This window comes from Corvus hawaiiensis, chromosome 1, assembly GCF_020740725.1.
Source record: "Corvus hawaiiensis isolate bCorHaw1 chromosome 1, bCorHaw1.pri.cur, whole genome shotgun sequence".
In the NCBI taxonomy this organism is placed as follows: Eukaryota; Metazoa; Chordata; class Aves; order Passeriformes; family Corvidae; genus Corvus; species Corvus hawaiiensis.
This window is the reverse complement of record NC_063213.1, coordinates 87,687,425-87,707,519: the sequence shown is the minus strand read 5'-3', so window position 1 is coordinate 87,707,519 and position 20,095 is coordinate 87,687,425. Positions and strand designations below refer to the sequence as shown.

Here is a 20,095-nt window from a genome sequence, read left to right as displayed (position 1 = left end):
AACGGGTGCCAGTCACACAGAGAAATGTTGCAAAAAACGAAAGTTCATTTTGCCTGGGGAAGGAGAGGAGGGGGAAACCACACCTTTACTACATGTGGTTGTGCGAAGCAGACATCTGCAGAGGCTCTCTTCATTTGTGTGTCAAGTAGAAAACCTCACACAGACTTTAAGAGTTCGATTGTTGGTTCCCAAAGTCAGCCTTGCTACTTTACTTTCAGATCTTAAAGTGAATGGTGTGGCACTTCAAATGTCATCAAGTTTTGAAACTAACGAAGATCAGATTTTCTAAATATGAGAGAAAAACTCCAAAAAATTAGAAAGAATGAAAAAAAAAATCCTTTTATTTGCACATGGAAAAGTAGTGGTGTTTAATTGCACAGCCCAGTAGAAGAAATTCCAGTTGGCTCAACATGCCCTTGTACTTCATGGTTCAATAGTATGCCATAAATTGGAAGGGACTTTTGAAAGTGACTGATGGGTAAGCAACTGATTAAGTGGAACTTTGTCAATACTACAGGGAAGATAAGAAAATATACTCTATATACCTGAGGTGATTATGAGTTTGTTGGCTTTTTTTTTTCCTTCTTCTTCTTTGATAAAATTCCAGGAGGCAAGTACGCACTGAAGTGAGGAGGTAATTTTCTGAAGTCTCCATAAGAATCAGAAAGGTCAAGGTTTCCTTTAATTTTTGCCCTGACATTATAGAAAGGTTCACAGAAACTTAATCCTATTTTCAAGAGCTTTGTGACCTTTCTTGAAGCAATGCCAAATAAGTAGCAATAAAATATTTCTTTAGAAACACCTCCCTTTTTTAAGATTCTGTTTTCCTCCAAGTGCTTTTTTGTTGCCACTGGTAGTGATAGCAAGAGATCCATAGCACCGGAATAAATATTACACAAGATCCTTGCAAAACAGATGCCTCTAGAACTTCTTTTCCATCCTCTTGTTATCACAGAAAGCAGGCTTTCAACCCTCTTCAAAGCCCCTCCCAAAAATGTGTTCTGAGCTCATCTACTCATGTCTGTGAGCCACCTGCATGTACATCTGTGTAGGAAATGTTGGTCATATTGGCCATCATTTCCAATTGTTCTTCTGTTTTCCATTTCCAAGCACTTAATTTTGCACTATCTTCTCTTTCTGTTTACATTACATGCAAATATTTTGCTTGGTAATGCTAAAGTGAACAGTGAATACAGCTCCATATGATTAGTGTTGTTCCACATGGTAGCTGGAATCTATTCAATTTAGTGACCTTCACTAGTTTTTCGAGTGGGATTTTTTTTGGTCAGGCTGCCTAATTAGATTTCTGGATTAACATTAGAAATGCCCTTCAGGGTGATAGCTGAGGCATTTTTAGTCCTGCCTTTTGTCTCTGACCTTGGCCGATATCAATGTGTTTGCATTTTAAATTACTGTGCTTGAATATGGATGGATTAACAAAGGATCCTGGGCACTCTTAAGCAGTATTACACTATATTGAGTTACACTATATAATATGTACACTATGTAATATAGTAATATACTCTATTACAGTATACACTGCTTTGCCTCATATTGTTCTGTACCTTAGCTAGATTTGACATTGCCTGTAAATGTTTAGGCAGCTGTGGGTCTAAGTTTGATAGCTGTTAATGTTCTCAGGATACACAGAGATGAAAAGGTCTTTACTGCCTCTCAATTAAAGAGAAGGAAGTGATAAATTGGCCGCGAAAACCCTGTTAGAAATCTGTTATCCGCAAGACTTTTGATGCCTCTGCAGCCTTTTTTCATTTTGAAACTTCAGGTTTTGAATGTCTTTTGTGGTGTCCTAGCACTTTTTTTCTGATATGTTTAAGGAATATGTACTTGGGAGGAAAAATTCCTATAGTTACTTCAAGTGTTCTACCTTTTATGGTGCATTCAGATCTTTCTCCATTTTGTCTCAGAGTCCTTTGGGTATGGAGAAATGGAGAGGGGAACCAAAATCAAACAATGTGCTAGAGGTTGAAATATCCTTGATAGGATTATAGAATGTGTTGCACACTGTGTCTGAACAAAACAGGATCACAGAACAGAAGACAGGTCAACTTGTTGCTTGCTGCAGAAAATTGAGAGGCAATGGAAAAATGTCTATGTATGTAAGAGAAAGCAAGAGACTCAGATTAAGAAGCTGGCAGAATCAGCAGAGAAAGACGCCAAGAAAAACAGATGCCAGATCTAAATACCAATTCTGTAAGGACTGAATCACTTATTCAGCAGCCATACATTGACTGCCTACAATAATTGACATGGGTACAATGCTGTTGTATGCTTGGGGAAGAGTTTTTGCATAGTCAGATTGAAATTAGTCAGAGAGGTCAAAAATGGCTGTGAAATCAACTCTCTATTTTTTCTTCATACAGATACCATAATGATCCAGATGTCTGCCCTTCTACAAATCATTGAGCTGCTCTCTGGGCTATAAACATAGTGTTCAAAACATATTTGACAACTTAGATTACACATTGCTGTCTGATACTTTTAATATGTGTGTCCAAATACACTTTCAAATGTATTTGCAATATCTATTATAATCATAATTTTTTCAACTTATGTTCTAATGATAAAAGATAATAGAGACTGTAAAAATATGGATTAGAGTTATCAGTGTTGTGTTGCTTAATCCTATATGGTTTGGAACTTATTGAAAAAGCTATCATTGATATGACAAGGCATTTGTTCATGCTCAAAAATGTCAAAGTCTTCTCTCACTTTTGAGTTTGTTGTTAAATTTTGTAAAAGCCTAGCATGTAGGATGAAGGGACATTGAGAGCCACCAAATTCATTTTGCTGTTCCCATTCAGGACAAATTGTACAACAAATTTTCTGATAACTGTCTAATCTGCTGCTTAAAGCCTCTAATGAAAGAGACTCTCTGGTCACATTCAGTAAATCAGTGATGAACAAAAAGAACACAGTGGAAAATGGGATTTGAGCTATCAAAGTTCTGAGGGTAAATAATTACTTAGAGAAGCCTTCACTGTATAGTGCACACTCTTTTCATTGAACCATTTCTAGTCTTGCTGTAGATGTAGATAGATACAGTAAGAAAAGATACATTTAGATCAGTCAATGGATACGTGCTATTAAGCCTTAGTATTGCACAAATTAGAAAGCAGAACTAAACTGTGTTGATTGTAGTGTTTCTGGATGATGGGTTTTGAAGTAAGATTTTTTTTTTCTCTTGGAGCCTGAAATACTAAATAATTTTAATAAATACTCCAATGTTTTGGGTTTATTTTATGTAAAACCTTGTCTGTTTTTTAAGATGGAAGAGCAAATTGTTATAGCTGTTTTTCCATGGAGTAAACCTAACTGATTTCTATTAACAGTATGCTGGTATTACAAATGCTTTGGATTCCTCAATATTTAGAAGTAAGCAAGGACGGCAACCCTGAGTTTTCATATATGCAGTAGGATGTTGCTAGTAAAGAGCATGTAGTTTTATACAGCACTGTATAAAGCAAGGCTATAAGTTATTTACTAATTTAATATTAAAGAAATATGCACTCATCCTGATCTTAGAATTCGGGAGACACTGATAGAAACAAGTCTTGCCTGCCACTGATGCCTTTTCCTGGTCTTAAAATCAAGAGTCATACACAGTTAGAAGGGGAAAAGGGACTTTACCTTGGTATTTATTTAAGGATCCTTAGGTGCACATGTCCAGGTCATACGCATCGAAATGCACCCCGCAAAAAAATGCCCACCCCCTAAAGATCTGGTATAACATTATAGGTTTTATTAATTAGCATCTCTATCAAAGATTCCCCAATGAGAGGCTCGAGTGAGCCCCCCTTCGCAAGGAGCCTTCCCCTGGATGGTTCTATCTCAGTTTACAGAATGTGTGCTGGAGAGGACCTTGGGGTCTGGGGCACACTGATCCCTAGCTACGAAGCTTCTAAAATGTTTAGTCTCCTAGCTTGACAGACAAGTCAGAGAATATAGGGGAAAAGCACTAAGAATACAGAAGCTGTAAAAAAAGGTATAACAGGGGTATAAAAGAAAAGGCAAAAAATCTTCATGGCATCACCACTCCAATGCTTAATGTTGAAAGCTAGGTTTGTTTTGGAACTGGTGCTGTAGCACTATTACCAGAATGAGTAAGTATTTTCAGAGTTACCATAGGGCAGTATCTTAATACCGTAACAATTCTCTAACCTGGAAGAGGAAAATAAGTATGATATCTTATAAATGAGTGGTAAATGTTTGCTCTTAAAAAATGACCTGTTTACTGAATGTTAAGTCATGAAAGTAAAATGTCAAATAAAATTAAGACTTCTGCCTATTATAGATCAATAATTTTTCCTTGGTGCTCTCCTTAAGTGTAAAGATAGTATACTGATCGTTACACTAATTAAACTACTTAGTTTGTGTATATTTGAAAACTTATCCTTGCATTTTCACCTTAATGTGTTGATCTCTTCTGCTTTAAACTGCTGTGAAGGTGTTGCAGAATGTTTCTAGACAGTTATGTTTCAGCTGAGATGTGAATAAAATTCAGTGTAAGATAAAGTGATTCTGATGTACAGTTTATAAAGTACATTAGGACTGCATAAGTGAAAGAACGAGCAAGGTAGCTAGCTTGATTTGTATCTCCAGCAAGAGATTAATCTTGACCAAGGATATATCTTCTAAACAAGCCAGGTACAGCAGACTGCTTGCTGTTGGGAGATAAAATTATGGAAATAAAACTTTTAAAATCGAGATAAAACTTTATTTTTAAAATTTTGCCTGCAGAATTTTTCAGGGGCCATCAAATCTTTAAAATATTTTTCTACTTTTTGCTGTCTTTGTAGAGACTGACAAGTTTCTCCTCTCAGTTACCTATCTAAAACTTATTCTAAATAATGCCGGGAACAGGATTAAAAAGAGAATTTGAAGCCAAGAAAAACTGTTCACAAATGAAAGCTAATACCTTACTGGAAAAGTACTGCCAATTCTCAGTTTACAGGTAGAAGAAAAAAAAGCAGAACAGAATGTTATTTCGGCTCCATTGTAAAACCCAATGCATATAGATTAGAAACTCTTAGAAACTGAGTGGTAGAAGTGGAAAACTTTGTCAGAAGAAACAGGGGGAGGAAATATGGTCACAATAGAGGTTGTGGATAATACATACAAAATGTGATAAATAAATATGCCTTAAGAAATCAGTAGGAATAGAAGTTAAGCTTGCAGGTTATTAAAAAGGTTTTCAAAATTCACAGATTAGTTATTTAGACTATATTACATTCATGGAGTCAAATAAATTGGAAGACACATTTACAGTTTCACTTGAAGGCATCAATGAGTGACAGTAGTTATAGAACCTAATACTTTCTTAACAGCTGTAGTGGCCCAAGCCAAAGGCCAGGTTGTGTTCTGTATCTCTCAACATCCACAAGTGAATGGCTTGAAAAAGGAAGAGCAGGACAAGGTTATAAAATGACACTTCTGTGTAATGCTAATTTCATGCTCCAGCTATTTTCACATTGAAAATCTCCTGAGTCTATGCAGTCCTATTAATTTGCAACCCACCACAAATTTCTCTTCCATAAGCCATTTCAGTCTCCCAATCAACCAACTTACATGAACTTCTTGGACCCACATCAGTTTTTACAAGGTCTTTTGCACCTACTTTTGTTTATCTTGAAATGTGTTCCTACTGGCTCAATTTGACACCTCCTGTTTCCTTCATTGGAAAAGAAAGTGAACAATTTCTGTCCATCTTACTGTATGCCGCTTGTTGTTTTATTATCCTCTCTCATTTCTCCTTTCATTTTTTTCTTTTCCACAAGGAAAAGCGACAAGTCAGTTCATAGGTCAGTATACAGAAATCAGAGAGACATTTTCTAATGAAATAAAAACATATATATAAAGTGCTAAAGTTTTCTAATGTGTGGTAAAACTTAAAGTAATTAATTGTATGGTGTGATTACCAATTTAGCATTCACCAAATAGAATAATTGGAGAGAGATGTGACATATTCATAGAGGTTTAGCCAGATCAATATACTTCTGTTGATTTTGTTGGTTGTATGTAGAGTTTAACGTGATAATTTCTGTTCCTTTACCATGCAGAATTGAGCAAGTGATGAAGAGTTCTTTCTCTTTTTCTCTCTTTTCCTTTGGTGTTACATAGTTTAACCAGTGCCACAGAACAGAGTTAAGTGCAGAGGCAGTTGATTGTTGAGGTAATCCAATTTCTCATCAGATAAAATGGAATATTTTGTGTTTAATATTCCTGCTCTTCTAAACCATTTGTAATAGGTTTGTTGTAATCAGATTTTTCCTTCTTTTCTGGGTTTTGTCCCTTCACTGCAGACCAGACATTTTCTTTCGCTGTTCTACAGTCTCAACACCTTCTTTTCATACATTTTCACCCTTGTTGGTCTGAGGCTGTTTTAGTGATTTCTCCCTATGCTCTTTAAGGCCATCATTATCACTGCTCAGAATGACTCTGAAGAAAAGCTGAACCTCCTGTTATAGCAGTATGGGAGGCAATTTACAATGCCTGCCATTTGTCACTACAAAATCAGCTTTAGAACAAATTCTAAGAGAAAAATTTAACACTGAAAAACCTCCTACCAGCTAAAAATTTTCTTTTATCACTGCTGAAGTCCCTTAGCTAGCCAAGGGAAAACTGTGCCACAAGTAGTCATTCAAAGACATGAGAATTTGTGTTTCAAGGCCAAATTCTAAATGCATTAGTTTCCTATTTCTTCTGAATGCCCTTTCTTGACTAGTGATATTTTTAGGGTTTAGTAATTATTGTTTTAAAGACTAGAAACATTGTTGTTCTTTCTCATATCTTTCCTCTTCTCATGAAATCTAATGAAGGGATTGTTTTATATTGACAATATTCCCTCACTGATAAAAGGCTCCATCCTCTATCTGGCTTGGAGCTCCCTGCTCACCAAATCTTAGTCCTTGGAAGGCTTCTTTGATACTGCTACTCTCCCATTTTTTAAGTGTTTTAAAGAAAAATAGTCTTAATTTCTCTCGCTGACCTGCCACTGTCTGCCTTCTGACCCCAGCTCCAGATGCAAAGAACCCTACTCATTTCCATCTGTGGCCAAATATTTCTAGTAAAGAGACACATCAAATCTTCTTCTTCCCTTTTCCTTTTCTTCCTTCTTACAAGAGACACAAAAAACTGCAATGAAAAATAAAAGCATGAATAAATAAGCATTCAGAAGATCCAGCAACAAATCACCCAGAAGCAAAGCAATACAGAGAAGGAAGCTGGAAAGAACCATCATGTTTATCAGCAGGCAGTGATCAGGGAAGAAAAAATAACTTGTTTATGGTAGTCCACTCATGGCGAGTACACGGCAAGGACATCTGGATACATATTGTTAGTTTGCTTCTGTGATTGTTCCTTATGAAGGCTGAGTTTCACAGATGACCAGTTTGTTAACTAACCTTCATTATAGACCTTCTGATATTTAACCTTGTATATTTTAACACCCGCAACTCTCTTGAGAAATTACAGAGATGTTGTAGCAGGATGAAAAGAACTACTTTTTTCTCCTCAGGTTGTTGTAACTGAAGGTAAGGAAACAAGAACCCGGAACCTGAGACATCTTCCCTTTGTGTGGTCTAGAGCTGACTGGTCTAAAATTCTGACATTGATGAAGGAGGAGGTTGCCTGTTTTCTTGCTGACAGAATGGGAATTACATAAAACTGAGATTGCATTTGAATGCAAATTCCTGGGCTGCTTAAACAATTCCTACATTTTCCTGGAATCAACCAGGCAAGGAAATACAGCTTATGAAGTGTCTTACACATGCCTTTGAGTCACTTGCCTCTGAGATCCAACAATGCACTCAAGAACCTTAGAAAAACCAGAAAAGATTTGTTGAAATTAAAGTCAGACATGTCATCCCACATATTCTGCAACTAAGAATATGTGAGAAGACTTTAATTTTTTTCTTCTCTTTTTTTACTCTCCTTTTCCAGAAAAATGAAAGGTATGATGGGTTGGTCCCAGCTGGTAGCCGATTTCACACTCAGCTACTCTCTGCCTCCTCCTCCTCAGCAGGACAGGGGAAGAAGAGGAAAAAGCAGGAATGAGAAACATTTTAGATCAATACGGAGTCAGAAAGGTCACTTAATATTATTGTCAGCAAAACAGAATTTATTTGTGATGAATAAATTTATTGTCAATGAAAGTAAGTATGGAATTACTTATTTGAGTATTGGAAGGAAAAGGACAATAAACCAAACATTTACATACTTAGAGAAAAAGGTTTCCTCCCCTTTTTTCCATACTCAACTTCATCCCAAATTCCTCTTTCCTCCTTGTTATTGCCACAGGTTGCACTCCATCCCTACAGCGAGGCAATGCACCATGCAAGGTTGGGGAATGTGTGTATGTGTGTATGTGAGAGTTACAGTCAGCACATAGTGGTTTCCTCCTGCCACTCTTTACTTCTCACTTTTTGTCTCTGCTCTGCTGTAGGTTCTCTGTACCACTGCAGAAGAGGAAAGTACCTGAGTTTGAATTGAGTTAGCTTGACTTATTCAACTTTTTTTTTAAAAGCAAATATGTCTTACAGTATGTGAATACTTAGAATTCCAGCCTGGTACTTCTGTGATAAAAATCAACAGGATGTGGCTCATACAGGAACCAGCTATTTTTAGGTAAAACTCCTGAAGCGGGATATAATTTTAAGTCTTCTCTGCATTTTTATTTCTGAAGCTGCTTGCCAGGCTTGAATGATACATGATTAATAATTGAGCACATCATATTTATACATTTCTTTACAATAGATGCATGAGAAGAAACCAGAAAATTAAGGGGGCAGGCGAGGAAAAGGGAAAAATATGTTTCTATGGTAGATCCTTCCAGAAAAACATAAGCTAGTAGTGATGGTGATTTTTATGCCTATCTACATGTGTTTAATTTTTATGTATTACTTTCTACACTCCTTCATTTTCATATATGTCCCATTCCTTCTTGCGCATATGAATCAGTAGAAAGATTGTTGTAACTGCATTAAGGCTAGACTGGTTATTTCTCCTAAAATATGTGCTGTTTAATGAGGATAGAAGTCAGTTTACAAATCAATGCAAGGTGTGTTTCTCCTAAATAGGGTTCTATGTAATCAGCAGAATGTCCCAATATCTTAGGCTAAGTTGACACTTTTTCTTGGCATGTGACAATTCTATGCTTGTACCTCCAACCAGAGCAAAATAATATTGTCAATCAACTTCATTACAACATCTTATGAATTTTAAAATAAAAGTTTCAGTTACTCTGCCTTAAAGTGCTAGTGCTAATTCTCTGCTTGTGATATATTGAAGTAACTACCACATCTACCTTTCTTCCCACTAAGAATTGCTGTCAGTAAATTAATCATAAACCACCAAAGTCTTCCTTTTGAAGCTTAAAAGCTTCTACAGAGAAGGCTGTGAAGAAACATATTGTTTTTCACAGTTCTATTCAAAAGGAAATAGGAGCTAGAGTGTGAAACATTTGAAAATTTTGAAACAAGACTTTGTTGGAAGGGAAGTTTAAAAAGACATAGTACAGCATTACACTCTTAGCAATTGACATTGTCCTTTCTATGTTCCCAGTCAGAAAGTCTCTGAAATCTCTGCAGTATCCAATTTTGCAGAATGCAATGGGGTCCACCTTATTCAGTATCTAGTGTACAGTGGTAGCCATATTCATATGCTTCTCAGAGATAAGCAGAACTATCCTCCTGGAAAAATTTGCACATGGAATTATATGCCTAAGGGTTATTTTATTCATCACCAGCAGTAGGTGTTTGTTATCTTTAGTTTTGAAACACAGAGATTTTTATTCACAGAATCATAGAATAATTTAGTTTGGAAAGGACCTTTAAGATCCTCGAGTCCAGCCACTAACTTAACAAGTCAAATCCACTTCTAAATCATATCCCTAGATGAAAAATCTAAATGTCTTTTAAATACCTCTAGGGAGGGTGACTCAACCATTTCTCTATGTGGCCTGTTCCAGTGTTTGATAACCCTTTTGGTAAGATAATTTTTCCTTATATCCAAACTAAATGTCCTCCAGCACAAATTGAGGTAATTTCCTCTCATCTTGTTGCTTGTTGCTTGGTAGAAGAGACTGACCCCCACCTTAATGCAGCCTCTTTTCAGGTACCTGTAGAGAGCAATCAGGTCCTTCCTAAGCCTCCTTTTCTCCAGGCTAAACAACCCCAACTCCCTCAGCTGCTCCTCTGGACCTGTGTTCCAGACCCTTCACCAGCTTGGTGGCCCTTCCCTGGACATGTTCGAGCACCTAAATATCTTTCTTGTAGTGAGGGGTCCAAAACTGAACACAGAGATTTGAGGCACAGCCTCACCAGTGCCAAGTACAGGGCGATGAACAGTTCCCCAGTCCTGCTTGCTACACAATCACACAAGCCTTTTAAAAAACTCTTCTGGATCTGTAGGTTTGATTATCAAGTGTCCAGTTTCACTTAGAATTTTACTATTTATCTTTAGTACCCATATAGTTCTTGGGATACAGTGATTTCAGCCATCACAGCTTCATTTTGAGTAAGAGCTTTATCTCACTGCCACATTCTGGTATCAGTGTTGTCAGGAATAATGAGTGTAAACCTGCAGGTAGTTTTCTTCAGCAGCATATAACACAAACATATGTCATGTCATTTTATTACTTTCAGAGTTTATTATGTAGCTTGTTTCATATATGTCATAATATATTTTCTGCTTGTTTACCCATTAACCACTACAATGGTGTTCTCACTGATTCTGACACATTGAGTACATTCGTCTTTCTCCAGAATACCTGCAGTTAGTACAGAAACAAATTATTACAGTGTTAGGAACTTTGTATGCTGGTTCACTAGCAGATCTTGTGTCAGCTTCCTAAATGGTGTTCCTTTGAAATTCCCCCTTGACGGCTGAGTTGCTTTCTTTCTTTTTTTTGGAGGGCCAGAGACAGCTGTGATTATTTTAAAACATTTCTGCCACTCCACTTGTTTGTTACCATCTTACAGCTAGGAAGTCAGAGCCTTCAAAGATGACCTGGTGAAACAGATTGTACAAGTGCTTCTCATCCACTTCAGCAATGTTGTACAGTTTAATATCTTAATTGTTGAAACAGAATACGGACTACCAAAAGAACAATCCACAAAAAAGTGAGGAAAAACAGTGTATTTTTAGAATTTTGCAACAGGAATGTTTCAAGTAGATCCTCCTTTCTGGCATATGTGATGGCAAATCTTTCTGAACAGTGTCTCAAACATGACTTGTTTATAACAAACTCATCTTACAGTATAATACTATGTCTTTCTTTTCCTAAGGAAAATCTGATTGTATTTGTCCAGTAAATATACTTGAAGGCCCACATACCTTCATAAAACTGCTGAGGTGTTTTTCTGTGTTACATATTTCCAAGGACTACCAAAAGCCTAGTCTGATGAAAAAAAATGTGGCTAATAAGAAAAAAAATCACTGCAGATATATATTTCCAGAATAGAATTTACATTGTTGCTGACAACTACTGATCAATAGGAAAAGTGTGAAGAAAACACAGGTCTTCCATCTGCTTCATCCATCTGCTGAGAAAAGGAACTGCATTACCATCAGCAGGTCTGTCTCTATAATTCTGTGTTCTGTGTACATTTTCATGACAAATGGCTTAAATATCTATATTGTTTACCTTTATAAATAACCGTACTAAATAGCATTTAATTTTGCAAGCAGCTCTAAGTTTTCTATTTTTTCAAACAAAATGCATAATAGAGCATAATTCCCAGATTTATCCTTAAATTTCCTGACTATAAATCAGTGACTCTTTAAAGTGTCTAATAAAAGAGTTTGGTTTAATATTAGATATACTTGATAATTCATATTTAATATTTTTTCTGAGGATTTTGGCACAATGTGTTATTTGGCTTCTTTCTATTTACTTATATTCTATTTCAACGTTGACATACCTTTCAAAATTGAAAGAAATAAAGTTGGGATGTAAAGTTCAGGTCAAATAGTATTCTCCAAGTCCATCTGTGGAGTTTATTGTTGAGGGGAGTGGTTTTGTTGGACTTCTATATTAGCAGTGTCAATCACAAACACAGAGAGTAAGGGAGACTTCTGCGGAATTTTGTTCAATATTTGCTATTTTTCAATATTCTATATTTTATTTGTCCTATGGGTTGGGAGCTTTAGAAAGGAAACAACTTATCTAGTTGCACAAATCCTGTCCAGAGGTGGGAGCAGCCTATATCTAGCAGCCCCAGGCATTGGTATTTCTAGAATCCAGACAATGACAGATATTCTGCCCCTGTGGCCAGTGCTCATGTAAACTCAGTAGGTCCTGTGGTTTGTACAAGAATTACAGCAGAATAGCATCCATTATTTCTGCTGCTCCATGTACATCAGAGGTTCTTTCAAAATTTACTCCCTTGCTACATCCAGGAAGTTTACTAGATAGGTTAAGGATAAAGTTCAGATCACTATCACTGGAATCACTCCAAGAGCTTTCTTCTGGTCACCTCCTTTCCTTAGCATTTTCATTCTTGCCTAGAAGGAGCTCCAGATGAGGAGTTTTGTTTCTGGTTTTTTGGGTTTTTTTCCATTAATGCAAGTAGTTCTGACACATAAAAGTTTTCGAATACTACTGGGAGACTTTTAAAGCCTGTTCTGTTATCTTGAATGCTGAGAACTATTTAGAAATAAAACCCCAACAAACTATCTCCAATGCTTATGAATTATGTAAGCATTGCCTTACTTTTTAAAATAAAGTTAACTAAGTGATACAAAAAGATTTTTGTGTTAAAAGTAGTAAAAAAAAAGGTATAAGTATAGAAACTTATTATTTTGTACTATATATTCCTCCCCTGAGTACCCTCATGATTACTAATCACACGTCAGACAGAGATGGTGAAAGGGAGACAGCTGAGTCTCTTTGGGGTTACCATTGTGCAGTCACAAAAGGTGGACAAAACCTTTCCCTGTTCAAAGTCCTAACTGCAAGACCTTCTTTCGTATCTGTGGGGAGACTAATAGTTTTGGAAGAAAAAGCTTTGCATTTTGCTAAAGAAATTGCATTCAATTTCATTATGTTTCACCTTGCTGCAAAGTTGAACTATCACTGTCATTTTTTATAGCAGTGATTTTTTTTTTAGTCCCTGTGAAGGTTCTTCATTGTTGGCTGTTGCAGGGAAAGAGAAAGATTCACACCTGTTTTCTCTCTTACACAGGATTTCAATTAGTAGGTGGAAAAACTAGGAACCACCTTCCCCTGTCTTTTTTTCAGTGCTTAGCCCCACTGAGCAGATTAAATATATGAACAAAAATAATACATCTTGTGCCCGAATCACCAAATAAAAAGACATTAAGGTGGTTTAGTAAACATGTTGACATTTATTTTTAATAAAGTGTGGATTCCTTCTTTTCTATTATGATGAAAAAACAACATTTTGAAAACCTGAACCAGTGCTGGTTAACATCCAAAAACTAAAGTGTATTGTAGATGATCAGAAAGATTGGAACCTATTTTTTTAAAAGTATGGTTTCCAGTGATTTAAAGGGTCTTTTAAATAATTTGGTATTGGAGACAATCAGCAGCAATGAACATAATCTTCTATCAGAAGTAGAAAAAGAAGTGATTATTTTCTTCTTTCTCGATTTTATATATAAGGATATTATATATAATATATATAACTTTTCTTAAAAATCTAAACCCCATATATTTTAAAAGGTTATAGTTATACAAGTCATTTTAATAAGGAATTTGCTTCTTCCAAGGTTTAAATGAAATGGTTTATTTTAAGCAGCTTGTTGTCAGATGCAATCTTCTCTCTTGTTTTTCAAGTTCATGGCATATAAAAACAAGTAATTAATAGTCTATTACGTACCTTTTGGCTTCCTTATGAGTTGTCACTCAGTAAATAGTCTGATATACACATAAGACATCTTTCTGTGCTGTAATATCAATGTAAAGGAGCATTTCAGTAATTGAAAAATTCATTTGCTCCCATCCGAAGGCCATCTCTACCATCAACATGATAGAGTTGGAAATCAAATTTTATATATATATATACATATATATATATAATCTCAAAATATTTTGAGGTGATAGGACACTGTAAACAGTGAGAGTTTAGATTGCTGCTAAATGAAAAGATTGGTGTTTTCCCCCTAGATTTTTCATAACAAAGGTGACATGATTTTATCCCATCACCTTGTAAGGAGTAATAAGATATACAGTATTGTTTTAGATTGAAATGTTGGCAAAAAAAGAACAGCACAAAAAGGAGAAATTAAATAAGATTGCCATTAAATTTGACTCTCAAGAAAGCACACTTTGGTTTCTTTGCAAGTATCTCCACCAATTGATTGTAATTCATTGTTACAGACAAATTTATCTTTCTTCTTGTATTGTTTGGATGAATAGCACTAGAAAAATTATGTATAATCTTTCAACTATGTTAATGTATGTGCAAACTTTATGACTGTGAAATCAAATAAATCAACATTTAGGAAGCTCAGAACAAAAGACTGAAGGCATTTATGGTGAGTTGCATTAATCAATTTACTATGTGCTTATCATTGTTTAGTTTAGCTAATCATGGAAGATTAACCTTTAAAAATTTATATTACAAAGTATGAAGATCCCATTCTTGGTTCCTAATGCTTTTAGCTCTACAAACAACATTTGACATTTACCAATAGTAATATCATAGACAAATGTTCCCATACCCTGCAAATGACAATTGTTTTCTTTTTTTTTTCCTTTTTTTTTTTTTTTGGTGGAAGGAATTGAAGATTGACAGCAGTGCTGGTTTTGGGTTTTTTGGGGGGAGAGGTTTTTTTTGTTGGTTTTTTTTTTTAATGATGACTTGAATGATGACATCACTTGAGATCATCAGAAGTTAAGATCATTAGAAATTAAAGATCACTAGAAGTTAAATGTTTAACACTGAAAAATATTTGGCAAGCATTCAGATTTTTGCACTGGTCACTGCTTCCTCATTTTATTTGAATGAAGCGAAAGTACTTCAAAGAATGAATGTGAAAAAAACCTGTTCTAGGGTCTGTTCTGATCTTGAATCATAGTAGCACTGAATTACATGAAAAGTATGAACTTCCCAAGTCGTATTGCTTTTGCCATGGTGTCTCATGTTTATACCTACTTCTGATCTTTGCCTTCAGGTAGTGCTGCAATATAAATTTTCAATATTGAGAATGAAAAATAAATAAAAATTACTTCTGATAGATTCAGTGTTTACCATTCAAATTTTCTAGTACCTTTCTTAATAGGAGATCTAGAGGAACTGTCAATCTTAAATTAGTCTGCCAAGCTTTTTTAAATCCATGGTCTGAGCCCTCCTCTTGCTCCACAAATTCCTTTGCAAAGTCTACCAAATACAATTAAGAAAGAGAAGTTCAAACATGTTATGCAGCAACTTCAAGGCATGAAGTTCCAGAGCTTAAAAGGGTATTGGTAACCCATTGAAAAGGAGAATTTTTGAGACAGGCTCTATTGCAGTACTAATCCCTGATAGTTGCACCAACATGCCATGGATCTTTTTTCCATGTAATACAAAGGATGTCATTGACATCTCATGGGACTGGAACATGTTTCTTTTAGCCTGATGATACATCGGATCTCAAAGTGTGTGAGTGTAGTTGGCATATACCTTGAAATACAAAAGTGTTTCGTACTCACCCATGCTTATTCTTCTATTAAAAACAAAACCTGTTGGAACGATCTGAAGAAAGTCACATATGCAATGGGGCTTTGGGGACACAATTTGAGAAGCACGAGTCATGTAAAAGACCACCTCAAAACTGGACTCTTTTTGTAAAAAAGGTTAAGGACATTGAGTTGAGAGATGTTACCACTGCTAGATGCAAATTGCCCTTCTAGATACCCAACTCAACATGGAGCTTTTCAGGATTTAATTAAGCCACTTTTTTTTTTTTTAATCTATTTGTGTTAAATACAAACTAGAACTTCACATGACAGAAAATGGTAGTAGTTCCATTCCTAAGCCAAATATTATTCATAACAAAATTCTTAGAAAAAATGGGGGCTACTGTATCTTAACTTCCATTTTAAGAAATTCTAGGAGGTCCAGGCAGATTCTCAATTTGAAGAACAGCTGTTAAGACCCAGTATAGAATTTAGAAATGCAATACTTGCTCCTGTTAGGAGATGTTGCTGCTGCATCCACACAGATTGGCAGAAACTAAAGCTGAGTTCTAGATCTGCAACCAGAAGGGCTAGATTAGCCTCATCTGAAGAATTTCGGAGTGTTGTCCTGACAGGGGAAGGAGGACAATTTCTGTGTCCCCTTAGCATCTCATGGAAAATGTAAAGGTTTTTCAAAAGCCCCACAGATTTCTTTTGTCCTTTTTTTTTTGCTGACACAGTTGAACAATAGCAGTTCACAATATGGTAATGTCTTCTGGCTTGCATCACACTAATCCAAGTGGTCTAGAATTCTGCTTTTAATTTCAGCTCATTCTTTAATCTGAATTCCTAGTACATGGTGATTTATATCCAAGCAGCTAACAGCATAAAGCAAAACACAGTATCAGTTTAACATAGTAACAACTTTAGCAATGTGAGGCTAAACTGCTTTGTCAAATGCCACATGTCATGATGGGTAGTCTTTATGACTGTGCATACATGGAATATTCATACAAGATATATGGATACAGTAAACAAACAAAACACATGTGACATTAAGCATTTGGTTCCAGCTAAGACCAATGGAAACTGAAGTTTCCAAGCTCCAGGCAGGAGATTCTCACATCATCCAGTAATAGATGTCCATTTCACAGGGAAAATGTAGCTTTTTCTCCAGAGCTCTCAAAGTCTGGTTCCACAGGTGTGTTCAGAAAGTGAGACTTCAAAAAAGCTCTGACCCTTGACTGGTTTTTTTCCTCTTTGTGTCCTCTCTGATCCACAATATTAAGTTTGATTCAGAACATTTTAATGGGGACAGTTTTTTATTTTTTTGACAGTAGGCTGATAAACTGTTATAACTGTGGAGAAAAACCTTCTCAATACACAACATTCCGAGTGGGTCATAAATTTTATGTTGAAATAAAAGAAATTTTGACCTTTTTCTCCTGATGGTTACTCCTGATTTGTTTGTATAATGCCAAACTTCTACTCTCTTTATTCCTGCTAAGACTTTTCTAAAACCAAGGAAAGACTGACTATTTTCAGTCAAGCTTATACTACAGAATGTATGGGAAATTCGATCTGCACAAATATGTTAACCCCTTCCAAAGCATTAGGTTTACAAAACGTTGATTTTATGCCTTTATTTGTTCTTTATCCTTTGAAAGTAATGGGGGAAGACATCAGACTTATGAGCATTTTGAAATAAAATGTTAGGCCTGTAGACCACATACTGGTGAGATATTAAACATACTTTTAAAATTTCTTCTGCAGTACTTACAAAGTGAGGAGAAATCACACAGCTGACCACACTGCAGCTACTTAATGCTGCTATAAATAGATCATAATAAGCATGTGGTGTATGTGATTGTCTGTGCTGATAAATGAAAGGGTGTGAATTTTTCAGCATCAGTGGAAAGACGGGAAAAAGAAAAAAACCTTCCTGATTGCAGCTGCAAATGGTAGCAATTTTTCCTTCCTGCATTAATGAATGTAATTCATGTAATGCATATTACATCATTCAACAGCAAAATTCTCACATTCAGTTCACAGACAAAAAGTATTTTAATTAAGAATATCAATGACTAATGACAATCCACTTCCAGAAAAAGCAAAGAAAGACACTTCTTTGGCCATGAAGAAGGAACTGGGATGCAAATATATTTTATCAGTGTAATAAATTCACTTTCCTAAAACTCTTTACCAAAAGAACATCCTTAAAGACATGTTCTGGTTTATTTGTCTGTTTCTAACCTTCCTTTATGTGCAGTATTTGACTGCAAACCTGCATTTTACAGTCTCTAGTGATTGAATCACTTATCTTCAATAAACATCACAAGTTCAAAGAGCTTTCAGCATCATGAACTTCAACACAACATACAAACTAAAATAATTCATTGTCTAGAGACCATAACAAATTTTAATGTGCATTTACAGAGTAAACGGAGGGCTGAAGGGGGTCAAACCAGTCAAAGTGAAAATATGCATTACAAAATCCACACATTACTGAATTACAAACTAAAAAGTGATGTTTTGTCAAAAAAGGAAATAAAGATGTTTCTTGGTGGCACGACATATAGATAATATTAAAAACTGCTCGCATGAGGACCAAAGTATGTCTACTCTGAAGTTATATCACACAGACTGTAAGCAATTTACAGAATTTAAGTAGTTTTGCATATACAGGAATTGCAAAATTAGGGAAAACACACTGAAATATAGAACGCACGCACAAAAAAAAGGATGTATATATATAAACCTCCACACAGTTATCAGGGGTTGGCCTAAGTTGGTACTTGCCACCATTGAACAAGAAACAAACAGAAAGACAGGAAAAAACCTCACAGGGAAAAAAGAATAATATATTAAAAAGAAAAAAGCAAAAAAAACTCAAAAGAAAAATATCCTCATATGTTTTTCAGAAACAACATCCCCTAGTCTGCTGAGCTGCTTTGTAGAATATATTTTCTCCTCCCTATTCCTCATGCAAAAAAAAGGAAAAAAATAAAATAAAAAAAAAAAAGCTTTTTTATAAAGTTTGTGTGTATTTTATTTATGTTAAATCACTATGGTTTGTTTCATTATTTGGCCTCTTTTTGCTTCCAGGCTGGAACGGTTCTTTCAGCGTAGGAAACCAAATGTCATCCATGGTTAATTCTGTAATAGTGAGGACTCGCAGGCCAACCCCTGAGAAGTCAAGGATGAGGCTTCTCCTTGCCGAAAGAAAAGGAAACTAGGTCTTGCTGTTACAAAACGTTTGATTACATCACACCAGTTCTCTTCAAATAAAATATCAGTGATACGCCAAAGAAAATAAGATATATCAAGAAAACATGTGGTATCCTCTTCTTTTTTATAATATTTATTTTATTTTATTTTATTTATTTAGTAATTTTGTTTGTACTTCCTGAAGAAGGTGCTCCTTGTGTAGAGATTTAGAGTACATTGGGTGCAGAGTGGTGGTTGGAGGTTAGGGTCAACTTTGCTGTCCGCTCCGTGGATTTTACAGGCGATTTGCTCTTTGCTTTAAGAAGAGAAAGTGATATTGGAAAAAGTCAGCACTTTTAGATTAAAGCAAAGCACCCTTCACAAAGCCACAAACAAGAAGCAGGACAGAAAGTCCATGGCTTGTAGCTATCCTCGCACCTGCGGAAGAAGTTATAAGATATTCGCTCATCTTGCAGATTTCCAATGCTCCTTATAAGGCTGTTTTAAACATATACATTTATTTATTTAATTAGCTCGCCAGGTTGGCTCTGGTGCCCATGAATGTCTTGGCATGCACTGCAAATAACAACACATACAAAGTATTTCAGTCCCAGGGAGGTTTTTTTGTTTTGCTTTGCTTTTTTTCTTGTCTGTCTTTTTAAACAATATTACCCAGTGAAACCATAAAACAAGAGGAACAAAGCCAAACACTTTCCACCTCAAAGTGTTCTTTACAAAATCATTTCCAGCATCACATCATTGACTGCTAAAAAAATAAAGTCATCTGGTGGCTAAAGAATGTTTTCTTGTAAACTGGAAGAGATACAGGCAAATGGCTGTGCTATTTACAAGGGGGAAACAGAATGTGAAAAGGTTTGGACTATTTATTTTTGAGAATTTGTATTTTCCCAAACTTTGTTTTCTTTCTTAAAAGCTATTAAAACAATAGTCCAAATAATTATTTCTAAACCCATGACTTCATATTTAGTATCCAACAGAATAAAACCATTTGGGGCTAGACTAATTAAACTGAAATGTTCACACACCAAGGACAGAAGTATTTAGCTGTCTTACATGCCAAGCCTCAGTGCTTGATAACTCCCTGTATCATCTAGAAATACATTCAGAATTTGAAACTAATTTCTTGAGGTCAAAACTGTAAATGTAATTTGGTAGCAGTATAAGTAGAGGTTCAGATTATAACAGGTTGATGCATGATTAATAAAGTTTATATCTGTGTTGTATATT

General features: G+C 35.6%; 1 protein-coding gene across 3 annotated transcripts in view; it reads right to left on the bottom strand.

The window, feature by feature from the left end:
* Positions 1 to 13,345: 13,345 nt before the first annotated feature.
* The window catches only part of VSTM2A (V-set and transmembrane domain containing 2A), a 28,951-nt gene continuing 22,201 nt past the window's right edge, over positions 13,346 to 20,095 (bottom strand). Inside the window, exon 5 of one of the 3 annotated variants that reach the window (XM_048312806.1) lies at positions 13,346 to 19,163. In XM_048312806.1, the coding sequence (XP_048168763.1) occupies positions 19,075 to 19,163 (89 nt within the window). In that variant the 3' untranslated portion in view covers positions 13,346 to 19,074. The other 2 variants (XM_048312818.1, XM_048312826.1) reach the window with 2 other exon arrangements.